Here is a 14,126-nt window from a genome sequence, read left to right on the forward strand (position 1 = left end):
TGCCAGTGATCTACTGGAAAAATACCTCTTTTCTTTGATATATTATAGTTGTTTCCTAGTTCCTACCCCTATTTTTACTTCTTAAAACCTTTACTGGAGCCAAGCCTGGTCAACTCAATAAAACAAAATGTAATGATTTTCCAAATTATTCTATTATTAATAAAAACTTGGGAGACAGATAGTAGGGTATGAACCTGGTAGATTCAAAAAGCCACAGAGAAAAGCCAAGGTGACCCTCCTCTTTGCTTTTCCAAGATCCAAAAAGGCCCAAAAAACTCTGGTTCATTCTGGTCAGCTTAGCCTGAACTCCATCCTCTGGGTCAAGGTTGAGTTTATTAGCAGTTTTGGTGGACGGTCTACAAATCCACAACAACAAAACACCTTTACTATCTATTCTTGGCAAGTACCATACCTGTTTTGTATTATTGATTTTTTTTTTCACTTTTATACTTTGGTTTTTTTATTAGGAGTATATTGTTTTGTGTCAAACTGTTTTGACACAAACTGTTTTGTTTGTTTATCTATTGATTTGAGGCAAGACTTCACCAAATATCCTAGGCTATTTTTGAACTTACTGTGGTAGCCCAGACTGGCCCTGAATTTACAGGATTTTGGTCTCAGCGTCTGTTGTGCTACAATTACAGATATATGCCATTTGGCTATTTTATTATTAGTATTGTTTGTTTTTCAAGATGACTTCTCTGTGTGTAGTCCTGGCTGTCGTGGAACTCGCTCTATAGATCATGCTGGCCACAAACTCGGATATCTGCCTTTCTCTGTCACCCAATGCTGGGATTAAAGGCACGTATCACTGCACTCAGCATTTTCTTTATAATAATTATTGTGTATATTTTTTTATTACTTGATGTTTTGATACGTGTCTATATTTTAGTCATTTTCACACTCCCCCTTTGCCCTCTCTTATCCCCTTATCCCCTCTAATTCTTGCTGAGCTTCCTTTTCTTCCCAATAAGATCGCTCTTGTTTTCATGTTTCTGCTTTGTTTGGTTGTGTTGTGTGTGTGTGTGTGTGTGTGTGTGTGTGTGTGAGAGAGAGAGAGAGAGAGAGAGAGAGAGAGAGAGAGAGAGAGAGAGAGAGAGAAAGCGAGCGCTCCATTGAGTTGAATTAGGGTTGGTTGCTTCCATGAATTGTGGGCCCATGGGTAACCTAGTGAGTCTACCCCTAAAAACCATGATTTGACCCTCCAGCAACCATTAGCTGCCTGTGAGGACTCATGAGCCCTTTCTCACCCAGGGTTGAATGTCACAGGGCCTCATCATGGTTTTACTTTGTTTTGTTTTGTTTTTTTAGGATTATTTATGTGTGAAGGTCAGAAGACAACTTGCAGGAATCTGTTCTCTTCTTTTCTGGAGTTCTAGGGACCCAACTCCTGTCCTCAGGGTTGGCAGTGAGTGCGTTTACAAACCATTGAGCATCTCACTGGCCAGTGGGCGTGCCCTTGTCTTGTGCACACAACCACCACTGCTGTGTGTTGGTGGTTGTGATAGTCGTGTCATGGCCAGGCAACATTTTATGATGCTTTTCTTCATTCTCCATCCCTTAGGATCTTCCCACCCTCTCTTCTGTGTTGTCCTGAGCCTGGGAGGTGGTGGTGCAGATGCGGTTGAGGCTGAGCAGTTGCATTCCCTGGTTCTCAGCTCTTTGCCTGGCTAGGGGTCTGTCTTTACTGTCCCCCCACAACAGGCTTCGCTAACCAAAGCTGATGCATAGTCCCTCTTGGGCTCCTATCCTTACATGCATGTTCCCACACAGAAACACTATTAAAAATAAATCTTTATTTAAATTGATTTTATTTAGCTCTACATTTTTCTCTGCTCCCCTCTCTTTCTCTCCCCTCCTCTTCAACCCTCTCCCATGCTTCCAATTTACTCAGGAGAGCTTGTCTTCTTCTACTTCCCATGTAGATTAGATCCATGTATGTCTCTCTTAGGGTCCTCATTGTTGTCTAGGTTCTCTGGGATTGTGATTTTTGGGCTGGTTTTCTTTGCTTTATGTTTAAAAATCACTTATGAGTGAGTACATCTCATAATTGTCTGGGTTACCTCACTCAATATGGTGTTTTCTAGATCTATCCATTTGCCTGAAAATTTCAAGATGTCATTACTTTTTTCTGCTGTGTAGTACTCCATTGTATAAATGTATCACATTTTCCTAAAAATAAATCTTTAAAAATATAAACAAACCTAATAGGTAGTATTATGATCCCATTTTATAGGTGAAGAAATTTAAAACAGCAAAGTAATTACCATTGTTTAAATTAATGAATGCTGGGATTAGAGGAGGCCTGCAATACCACACCTGGCTTAGAATATTAATTTTTTTTAATATTTATTTATTTATTATGTATACAATGTTCTGTCTGTGTGTATGCCTGCAGGCCAGAACAGGGCACCAGACCTCATTACAGATGGTTGTGAGCCACCATGTGGTTGCTGGGAATTGAACTCAGGACCTTTGGAAGAGCAGGCAATGCTCTTAACTGCTGAGCCATCTCTCCAGCCCCCCCCCCCTTTTTTTTGAGACAGGGTTTCTCTGTGTAGCCCTGGCTGTCCTGGAACTAGCTCTTGTAGACCAGGCTGGTCTCGAACTCACAGAGATCCGCCTGCCTCTGCCTCCCAAGTGCTGGGATTAAAGGCGTGCGCCACCACCGCCCGACAATTATTTCTATTTTTATGTGTTTAAGATTTTTTATTAGTTTTTATTGAGGTATATGTATATGTGGCTGTGTACAAGTGGGCGCAGGTGTCTGCTAAGGCCAGAGGCTTCAGATCCCTATAACCTGGAGTTCAAGGTGATTGTGGTGCACCCTTTTTGGGTGCTCTGTAAGAGCCCTGTTTTTTTGAAAGATTCTATTTTTGGAAGGGTGGGACTGGAGAGAGATGACTCAGTGGTTCAAAGCACTGTTCCTGTAGAGGATTCAGATTTGGTTCCCAGCCCTCTTGGTGGCTCACTGCCAACTGTACTTCTTTCACATTCTCTTGTAGCCTCCTTGGGCACTGCACACTTGTAGCAGGCATATATACATTCAGGCAAACACTTGAATACATAAAATAAAGCTGTAGATAGTTGAGAGACTCCTGATGCAGGTGCTTGGAAACTTGGGTAGTCTGCAAGAGCAAGCAGCACACACTTAGCCTCCAATTAGTAAAAGCTATTTGGGAACGATTAGAAGGTGTGTCCTTGTTGGGGGAACAGCATCACTGGGGGTGGGCTTTAAGGTTTTAAAAGTGTGGTGCTGGCCTGCTGCCACACTCCCTGCCACGATGGCAGTGGACTCTAAATCATCTGAAACTGTAAGCCACAGCCCCAATAAGCTCTTCCTTCTCTAGGTCATGGTGTTTCACCACAGCAGCAGAAACTGACTGAGACAGCACTCTTACCTGCTGAGCCCTCTCTCCAGCCCAAACAGCATTCCATAATTGATTTGCTGTGATTGTTTTGTTTTTTGTTTTTTTGAACTGGCAACTGAGTCTAGGGTCTCTGTACCACTGAACTAAACCCCCAATCTAACCTCTAGGATAGTTGTTTAGATCAATTTGAAGCACTTGAGGGGTGACTAGAAATGAGCCCTGCCAGCTGTGTGTACTAACATGGTCTGTTTCAATTCCAGGATGTTTGAATCCGAAATCCGCTTTTACTCTGGAAGTGACCCTCTGTGTGTGTGGGACCGGTGAGTATTGTAAGTGGAAGGAGCAACAGAGGCATTTACAGGTGAATCCTTTGGGCCTTGTTTCTCAAACTGAGGGCTATGGAGTGGTGAACAGAGCATAAAGTGTTGAATTGGCGAGGCAGACTTCGGAACAGCCACAGTGGTTTTCTGAGGTGTTTGTTTTGCAGGGCTGTGCGTAGAGCCCAGGACCTTACATATGCCAAGAAAGAAGGGCTGTAGTGCCGAGTTAAGTTCAGTTTCCCTGAGGGCTTTAAGACGAGTATGACACAACTTTGAGGTGTGTCTGTCCATCATTTTCCACAGCATTTGTTGCAGGTACTTCAAGAGAGTTTGAGAGATGGAGGCTTAGGATTTGTCATTGAGCACTGCTAAAGATACATACTTTGAATATATTCAATAGTTTTTGCTGAAAAATTCAGAATAGAGGGCTAGAACGATCATCTGTTAAGAGCACTTGCAGAGAGGATTGGGTTGGCTTCCCAGCTCTCACGTGGCTGCTTTCAACCTTATGGAAGTCCAGTCCCAAGGGATCTGATGCCCTCTTCTGGCCTCTGCTTGCCTTGCACATATGTGATACACAGGCACATGCAGACAAAACCCATACACACAAATAATAAAATAAGCAAATCCAGAATGGGTTAGGTGTGGTGGACATGCCTTTAATCCCAGGATTCAGGAAGCAGAGGTGGGCATATCTCTTTGAGTTGAGCGCAGCCTGGTCATAGTTGAGTACAGGCCAGCCAGGGCTAAATAAGTCTCTGTCTCAAAACAAAAGCAAAAATCCCGTTCAGAATGAGACTTAGAACTAGAGCAAAAGTATACATCAATTCAAAAATTTTTCTTTCTCCTCCCATCCAGGTATATTAGCTGGACAGAGCAGAACTATCCTCAAGGGGGAAAGGAGAGTAACATGTCCACGTTACTAGAGCGAGCTATAGAAGCTCTACATGGAGAGAAGCGTTACTATAGTGACCCCCGCTTTCTCAACCTCTGGCTCAAATTGGTAAGTGTCATCTGAATTCAAAATATTAAATGAGATTTTTCCTATAGAGGTCTTAGGAGTAAACAATTGGAAACTCCAGTAACCATTTGAGCTAGGCATGGTGATCCATAAAATCTCTGCTTGGGAGTCTGAGCCTGGAGAATCACAAGTTGAAGCTATTCCGGTCTACATTGTCAGATCCTGTTTTATAGAACTAGCCAAAAGCCTTGAAAAAACAAAACAGATGTTAACACTGGTAGAACATCTAAATGCACCATCATTTTTTTTTTAGTAACTTCTATGTTTATTGTTTAAAAGATTTTATTCATTTTTATTCTATGTGTATGAGTGTTTTCCTGCATGTATGTAAGTGTGTTCTTGGAGGGTATTGGATCCCCTGGGTGGCAGGGAAACAAAGAGATAGCTTCATTTTTCTGCCGCCCAGACCTAAATAATCACACAGAAACTTTATTAAATACAACACTGCTTGGTCAACAGCTTAGGTGTGTTCCTACCTAGCTCTTAATGTCTTAAAATAACCCATTTCTATTTGTCTGTGTATCGTCGTGAGGCATGCCTGCCGTCTTTCTCCTTCAGCATTTCTCTGACTCCACCTATTCTGGCTTTACTCTGCTAAGCCATTGGCTAAAACAGCTTTATTCATCAACCAATAAAAGCAACGTATATACAGAAGGATATCTTGTAACGTTTGTGAGCCTCCCTCTTGGTACTGGGAACCGAACCTGGGTCCTCTGAAGAGCAAATCCTCTTAACCATTGAGCCTGCTCTCTCCAGTTTCAACTCTGTGTTCTGTGAATACCCTAAGCCCAGACCTATTAGTATAAGCCTATAATCCAACTACTTGGGAGGCTGAGGCAGGAGGATCACAGAGCAAAGCTCTGCCTGGGCAATATAATATACTCAAGGCCAGCCCAGGGACGTAAGATTCTTTCTCAAAATCCAGTAAGAGATGAATGGGAGTCCCTTACTGGTGGACCGCTTTTCTAATGCCGCATAGTGGCAGGTTCAAATCCCAGTAGCAGTGAAAAAAAAATCAGTTCACAGCGAAGTAGAAATCTTCAAATATGTATGCACATGTGTGCACATCTGTGCACACAGACTCCTTCCTCACAGATAATCTGAAGCCCTGGTCTAGACAACCATTACATTGAAATGTTCAGCTGTAAAATTACCAGCAGGAACTGGTATATGGAGCAACAAAGCACATAATAAACTACTTTTTCTTTCTTTGTGAGGGTGTTCACAAGGTATAAATGAAGAATTCCTCATACCACATCTTTCTCTCGCTTTATGAAAAGATTTTTCTAGTCAGTTATTTTATAAATGATTCCTGTAATCTAGCTAAAAAAAATTGTTACTAGAAAATCAGTATTTTTAGGTAAAGAGGTAAAATTAGTTTGAATGTTTAGAAGTTGCCAAGAAATATTTCACTTTTGAATCTGTTCATCTAGCCATATTGTCTGTTTGTTTGAGACAGCTCTGGCTGACCTGGTACTCATTCTGTAGACCAGGCTAGCCTGGAACTCAGAGATCCGCCTGTTTCTTCCGAGTGCTGGGGTTAAAGGTGTGTGCTGCCGTTGCTCACTGCCTTTATTTATGTTGTGTCTTAAATGTTCTTGTTCAACACTCTGAGTAATTTGTCCTTTATTGGTTATGCTGTATGCAAGAACATAGGTCAATCAGAAAGCTGCATATATTAAATGGTTGTTAAGCTTTATTTGTGCAATGACGGAACCCAAAATGGATCTTAAACTGACACCACACTAAAGTGAGTTTTCCTAAAGCACCATGAGAAAACAGTACTAATGTAAAGAAAACATTATTTACTGAATTCAATTATGCAAACTTAAACTATGAAACAATTGTTTTTGTTAAAAATGTAAATGGAAGCTGGACAGAATCTGTAAGTACTCAAAAGTTAGCCAATAGGATCCTCAAAAGTTTGAGGCTAGTCTGGTCTAATAGGGAGTTCCAAGCCAGAGATACATGGCACAACCCTATCTCCAAAATCCAAAATAAAATAAGGTTAAACATTTTTAGATGGGATGTTCGATTTAGTTCACATTTGTCAAATAAAAAATTTAAATGGAGTATTTCATTTATTCCAGACTAGTCACATAAAACTCTGGCAAGAAACAAGGATATTTGTAGGTAGCAATGCTTTCTACCTTTGTGGGGGCTATTTTATTAGAGAAGATAAGTTCGAAACATTGAGTGTAAGTGTAGCAGCATCATTCCAAAAGGCTGCATATGTTAAATTGTTACAGGGAAGGTACAGGAAGACATATAAGGACCTGGTCTAGTATTGCAGGTTAGGAACAGATAGACTCTTGTACAAAGTGTGATGTACTAAATTTTAGCATTTTAAATTTGTATATTCCTCTTAGAAAGCAACTGATTACTTTGAGCATAATTTGACTTCTAGGGGTTTATTTGTTTCCTTTGTGTCCTATGGTGTATTTTACAAGTGAGCCATCTACTCAGCCTGCTTCAATTATTTTATGGCTGCATAGTGTTAATCAATTGACATTCTCTAATTTGTTAACCAATTTTTCTGTATTTAAACAACTTCTAATTTTCCTCAGAAAATAAATATTTTTTTTAAAAAACTCTCTTTATGCATTTTACATTTGTCCCTTAACCTCCTAGAGGGACTAGAAAGGTAGCTTGGTTGTTGAAGTGCTTGCTGTACAAGCAGAAGGCCCTGAGTCCTGATCCCAGTGCTCATGCAAAGCATCTGCAGTCCTAGTGCGGGGGAGTCCCCGAGCTCAGTGTCAGCCAGGCTTGCAGAACCAGGGAGCTCCAGGTTGAGTGAGAGCCCTTGTTTCAAAAGATACGGTCATTATGGAGGAAGATGCCTGTCTCTACCCCCATGTGCGCCTATCCACACTGGTACACCAGCACACAGACAGGAGGAGGAGGCATGGCCTCACTCATGTCCAGGCTGGCCTGGAACTCACTCTTTAGACTATAGACTAGGATGGCCTTGGATTCTGGTAATCCTGTTGCTTCTCCCTCTCCAGTGCTAGCGTTGACTGAGCAGTCACAGAAGCATGGCCAGTGATTCTTGTAATTGCTGTGGCTACTGGGGCCGCCAGGCTGTGTAGTGCTTGGCTCCATCTCTGGGATAATACTGTGTGCTGGGCCCAGCTGCTCCCCTAACCTTTCAGCAGAAGAACGTGGTCTCCATCCACTCTGAAGTGCTGCTGCCTAATTCCCAGCTGTCAGTGCTCTTTGGGTATTTCCACATGGAAGGGGCCTAAGGCCAGGCCTTCCTGTCTCTACTGCCAAAACCCCATTAGGTCATCCTAGCCCATGAACTCTCCCCATGTGGCCCTGGAGTCTGCTTTAAAGCCTCTACTTCCTGTCCTCTTGCCCTCTCCCTAGGTGTTGATCCCCAACACTCCTCGTTATCTTCCTGCAGTGTGTGCTTTCAACAAGGGCGGGCTCAGCAGTGTGCTGTAATGCTCCCATAGAGCAAGCTTAAACTCTGATTCGGGTTCTTTTCTAGTAGTTTAGTGGCGTGACTATTGTACTGTGATGTCAGTCTAATAATACAAACTATGGAGGCTTGCTATTTATTCTGAATGTGAATTAACTTCTTATTCTAACTATTGTTTTTATGTGTTAAATGACCTTGATGTATTGCCCAATAAAAATTGAGGTCAACTGTGGTGGCTCTGTCTGTAATGCTAGCACTTGAGAGGTAGAAGTAAGAGAATTACTGTATGTTCAAGGACATCCTGGTCTAAATACTGAGTTCCAGGCCAGCCTGGGCTATGAGCAAGACTTACCCCCCCATAAATAAATAAATAATATGTTTATATGTATATATAAAGAATACAGTAAAGTTTTCTTATGGCTAGGAGATGTAGAAATGTGTCAAAACCTAGTATGATATTTTAATTTTTCCTCTTTTGCAGTTAAAATTTTCTCTACTATACCTGATTACATAGTTCCTTAAATGTAGACTTGACCAAATCTTGTCTTTGCTTTTAAATCTCTCAGCACAGAATATATTTATCATCAGATAGAAGCAGAATCAATTGGATTGACATTTAAGACCTGTCCCAGCCTTTACTCCAGACTCCCCATCTTGCCCCGCCCTGTAGAGTTTCTCCTGTCTTCACTCACCTTAGACTTAAAGGGAACACCCTACTCTTCCCCTGCTGTCTGCGGAATGACCAGTTCCCTTCCAGTCAGCTAAAGGTCACCTGTTTGAAGCCTTTCGTTCCCTTCCTTTCTTTCTTGCAAGTCAATCTCTTACTCTTGTCCCTTTCTTGGGTCCTTATTCCAGTATATTTTAATACTGGGTTAATTATAATATAATTATAAGATAGATACATATTCCCAGTGCAGGAACTACAGATAGTTTCCCTAGTATGTGTTTGGCACACAGGTGTTTGACAAGTGGAAGAAGGCCGACTGACTGTTACCATTTCTGTTCCAGGGGCATCTGTGCAATGAGCCCTTGGATTTGTACAGCTACTTACACAGCCAGGGGATTGGTGTCTCCCTTGCCCAGTTCTACATTTCATGGGCTGAAGAATACGAAGCTAGAGAAAACTTCAAGAGAGCAGACGCAGTGTTCCAGGAAGGGATTGAACGCAAGGCCGAGCCCCTGGAAAGACTGCAGTCCCAGCACAGGTAGTTGGTTTCTCTGGAGCCCGCCTTAACCCTTGATTAGATACCCAAAGAATGCGCTGTTGAGTTACCTTTACTTCCTTACCATTTCACATGTTTTACATTCTCAAGTGTGGATGATTCTGGACCCTGTAGAGAATGCGCTCACTTGTGCTGTTCTTCCCTAACCCTCACAAACTGTAGTTGTACTGTTCCAAGGATGTCACAGAACAGCCACAGTATGTAAGCTTTTGGTTTGTTTGCATCAAGATAGGGTTCCTCTGTAGCTCTGACTGTCCTGGCCTCAAACTCACTGAGATCTGCCTGCCTCAGCCTCTGATTGTGAGGTTAGAGGCTTAAAATGGCCTTTATTCCAGCATTTTAAAAAATGGTTTATTTTTATAACCTTTTGAGTTTAATTCCTTTAATTGTGCTTTTAAGAATTCCTTACAAGGCTTTTGTAATATATATGATTTGCAAGTGTTTTTTTTCCTCGATTAAGTAGTTTTTTATTTTTTTTATTTAAATTTATGGTGTTGCGAGATGGAACCCAAGCCCTCCTTAATTATTATTTTAACTGTCAAATGGAATAAAAAAAATTCAATTTTGAAAAACTCCATTGTATGAATTAAGCTTTTTGTGTTGTATCTGTCTTTTCTGGTTCCTAGCAGTAATGGTGACTTATATTCTAGGACCTGACACCCTCTTCTGGCCTCCACTGGTACCAGGCACATGGGGTGCACAGGCATACGTCAGACAAAACACTCATATGCATAAAATACAAATTAGATTTAAAAATTAGATGCTTTTACTATTATCTCATGGGTCATAGTTATAATAACTATTTTAAAATCTGAAAATAATACAGTTTTTTAGAAATGAAAAGCTCTGAAAGCATCAGCATGTGGGCAGTCTTGAAGTCAGCGTTTGTCATTTATTCTCCCTTGAGAATCAGCCACATTTTCCTGTTAATCTGTGTGTGAAGGAATGTGCTACAGGCCGGGCATTTATTCTGATAGTGTGCTGGAGCCTGTTTAGTGACAGTCTCCGGAGAGTGAGCGGTGATGCCCATTGTCCTAGACAACTGAATTCCAGATGTCACACAACCTATGGCAGTGGTTGTGGTATGGTCAGTTCAGCCTTTGTCCTTTGTGGTGCTGTTTGGTCTGTCTCCTACATGTGCTGCTGGGCTAATGAGACTTGGGCAGTGGATGCCGTCAGAGTTCAGTTCTCAAGGAGTGAGCACAGGGGAGTTAGGCGTTCCCGATCTCCAGGATCTCCAGCGTATTCCTCTCCGCTATTCTTCTAGTAGTTTCCGGCCCTCAGAATCCCCTGCTTCCGTTCCTTTGGTCAGAAAGATAGAATTTCTCAAGGAGTTGTAGGGTTTCCCAAATCACCATTGCAGTAGATAAGCACAAGAGAAAACAAGAAACACAACAGAGAACAGCAGCACAGGGTGTCTAAGCGTCACACCGCCACAGTTGTCTTGCTTTTGTTAACCCTCCAGAGTCATGGGGTCTCTTTTTATGTGTTTAGAGTTTCAGATTGGGGCTGCAGGCTTGTGCTGCGTCCTAGTGAGCACCACAATCTATTTACTTCTCTTCCAGTATACTATAAATTATAGCAGCAACAGCAGAGAAGTTTTGTTTTCAAATTTCTGCCAACTGTGCTAAAGTAAGATGCGTTGTATGTTTTTCATATGGTTTGTAAGAAAAGCTGTATGTGGAGGGGTGGCGGATGTGGCAGGATACTAGCTAGCCATTGGTGGGTCCAGGTGAAGGGCGTTTGGATATATTCATTCGCTCTTTCTACAATTCTGTAATTCTTATTTTTAATTTGAAACTATGAATTTCATCAATTTTCTAGTCTTAGCTGATCCTCTGATCACTCTGATGGTAAGTTTTAGAATATTTTCAATGGGTCAAACGAGTGTTTTAATGACCCTGAGTCATCTAGCTATGACATCCTTATGTCTTGAGCTTGCTCTCCTTGTTCTTAGAGAACAAGTCTCCTGGGTCAGTTGCACACAGTTTTCTCTAGTCTGCTTTTTGTGTGAAAACTGGTCATTTCAATTAAAAGCCCATGGTCCTTTGTCATGCCTTAGACAATTCCAGGCCCGAGTGTCCCGACAAGCTCTCTTGGCACTTGAGAATGAAGAGGAGGAGGAGGTGTTGGGGTCTTCTGTACCACAGAGAAGCACACTAGCTGAGCTGAAGAGCAGAGGGAAGAAGATGGCGAAGGCGCCCATCAGCCGTGTCGGAGGTGCTCTGAAGGGTGAGCTTGCTAGTGTTGTTTTGGAGCCCGTAGTCTCTTGCGGTGGGCAGATTATGTAGGAAGGCAACACATAAATATACATGTGGACACTGCCCTAGTTTTCTGAATACTAGGTAGCAAAAAGAAAAGCCAAAAGAAAGCTAATATCATAGGGTGCAGGAAAGCCAAAGGTGGCGGTTTTGTCTAGTGACTGTGAGTAAACCTGATATTTGAGATGTGTCATTTTCTTTCTTTCTTTCTTTCTTTCTTTTTTTTTTTTTTTATGGAACGCTCATGGATTTGCGTGTCATCCTTGCGCAGGGGCCATGCTAGTCTTCTCTGTATCGTTCTAATTTTAGAATATGTGCTGCCTAAGCGAGCACAGAGATGTGTCATTTTCTAAACGTTGTAGTTGGAATTAGATAAGTAGTAATATAGTAGATATTATTGAAATAATGCTTAAATGCATTAATGCCTTAGAGAATACTGTTAGTTAAGAATATCATTTTTTGCTGGGTGGTAATGGGGCACAGCTTTAATCTCAGCACCCGGGAGGCAGAAGCAGGTGGATCTCTGAGTTCAAGGCCAGTCTTGTCTACAGATGGGGTTTCAGAATAGCCAGAGTGACACAGAAAAGCCCTGTATAAATAAAACAAAAACTAACCAACTAAACAAATATTAGGCAGTGTTACAATGCTGACTGAAAGAATAACAGATTGGATGTGGGTCATGTGCAGTGGTGGCTCCTTTAGCACAGGTCTAGGAGCAGAGGCAAACAGCACTAGAGTTGGAGACCAGCTTAGTCTACATTGTGAGTTCCAAGCCAGCCAGGGCTATGCAGTTAGACCCTGTCTCGAAAATAAAGACAAAAAACCTGAAGAGGGGACGGGAGAAAAGTCTCAGGAGTTAAGTATACTTGCTGTTCTTACAGAGGACCTGAGTTCTGGTCCCAGCACCCACACCAGGCAGCTCACAGCTGTGTGTAAAGTCTAGCTGCAGGCAACCCAGTGCCTCTGGCCTCTGTAAGCAGCTGCACACGCACGTGTGTACTGCATGCAGACCCACACCCTGCACATGATTAAAAATAGTAATGATGATAAATCTTTTTTTTTTAATATTTATTTATTTATTTATTATGTATACAATATTCTTTCTGCATGTATGCCTGAAGGCCAGAAGAGGGCACCAGACCTCATTTCAGATGGTTGTAAGCAACCAGATGGTTGCTGGGAATTGAACTCAGGACCTTTGGAAGAGCAGGCAATGCTCTTAACCGCTGAGCCATCTCTCCAGCCCCCTGATGATAAATCTTAAAGAAGACTGGAAGTGTTAGGACAAGGGGGAAAGGAAAAAAATAAGATAAAATGTATAAAAATGTTAGTAGTTGGATCATTGAGAATTTATTACTATCTTTTATTAAGATTTATTTTTTTTAAATTTTTTTTTATTTACTGAGAAAGATCAAAACTTTACTAATGAATATTCCCTATTGAACACATTTATCAGAGTTGCACAGATAGGCCATGTTTTCTCTTTCACTATTTACACAGGCTGCTTGAAATGCCCTACTCAGAAACATTTCCATTGCTTCCTCTCTGGTTTTCAACCTAACAGTGAGCCAGATCTTAAATTTAATGACTATACCCCTCTCTGAATCTGAATTTTTTAAAATTTATTTATTTATTAAAAATTTCCATCTCCTCCCATTTCCCTCCCACTCTCCCTTCCTTTCCAGTCCTAAGAGAAGTCAGGGTGCCCTGCCCTGTGGGAAGTCCAAGGCCCTCCCACTCCATCCAGGTCTAGAAAGGTGAGCATCCAAACAGACTAGACTCCCCAAAAGCCAGTACATGCAGCAGAATCAAAACCCAGTGCCATTATCATTGGCTTCTCAGTCAGCCCTCATTGTCAGCCACATTCAGAGAGTCTGGTCTGATCACATGTTGGCCTTGGTGAGCTCCCATTAGATCAGTGGCACTGTCTTAGTGGGTGGACACACCCCTCGCACAAATGGCCAAAAGACACTTAAGGTCATGTTCAATCTCCTTAACGATCAGGGAAATGCAAATCAAAACAACTTTGAGATACCATCTTACACCTGTCAGAATGGCTAAAATCTAAAACACCAATGATAACCTATGCTGGAGAGGATGTGGAGTAAGGAGAACACTCATCCATTGTTGGTGGGAATGCAAACTTGTGCAACCACTTTGGAAATTAGTATGGCGATTTCTCAGGAAACTGGGAGTCAACCTACCTCAGGATCCAGCAATTACACTCTTGGGAATATACCCAAGAGATGCCCAATCATACTACAAAAGCATTTGTTCAACTATGTTCATAGCAGCACTATTTGTAATAGCCAGAACCTGGAAACAACCTAGGTGCCCCTCAATAGAAGAATGTATAAAAAAAGGTGTGGCACATATATACATTAGAGTTCTACTCAGCGGTAAAAAACAGTGACATCTTGAATTTTGCATGCAAATGGATGGAAATAGAAAATACTTTACTGAGTGAGATAACCCAGACCCAAAAAGATGAATATGGTATGTACTC

At 41.7% G+C, this 14,126-nt stretch overlaps 1 protein-coding gene and 1 non-coding gene across 2 annotated transcripts in view; one reads left to right on the forward strand and one right to left on the reverse strand.

Moving 5' to 3' along the window:
* Nucleotides 1-14,126, forward strand: part of Bub1b (BUB1 mitotic checkpoint serine/threonine kinase B) — a 57,119-nt gene that overhangs the window by 7,763 nt on the left and 35,230 nt on the right. The window contains exons 3-6 of the mRNA XM_005364244.1: nucleotides 3,632-3,691; nucleotides 4,550-4,694; nucleotides 9,145-9,341; nucleotides 11,422-11,591. Coding sequence (XP_005364301.1) covers nucleotides 3,632-3,691; nucleotides 4,550-4,694; nucleotides 9,145-9,341; nucleotides 11,422-11,591 — 572 coding nt within the window. The remainder of the gene's footprint in view (nucleotides 1-3,631; nucleotides 3,692-4,549; nucleotides 4,695-9,144; nucleotides 9,342-11,421; nucleotides 11,592-14,126) is intronic.
* Nucleotides 11,847-11,953, reverse strand: LOC113457988. Its single transcript, XR_003378449.1, has one exon. It is a non-coding gene; the product is annotated as a U6 spliceosomal RNA (small nuclear RNA).

This window comes from Microtus ochrogaster, assembly GCF_000317375.1.
Source record: "Microtus ochrogaster isolate Prairie Vole_2 chromosome 14 unlocalized genomic scaffold, MicOch1.0 chr14_random_1, whole genome shotgun sequence".
Taxonomy (NCBI): Eukaryota; Metazoa; Chordata; class Mammalia; order Rodentia; family Cricetidae; genus Microtus; species Microtus ochrogaster.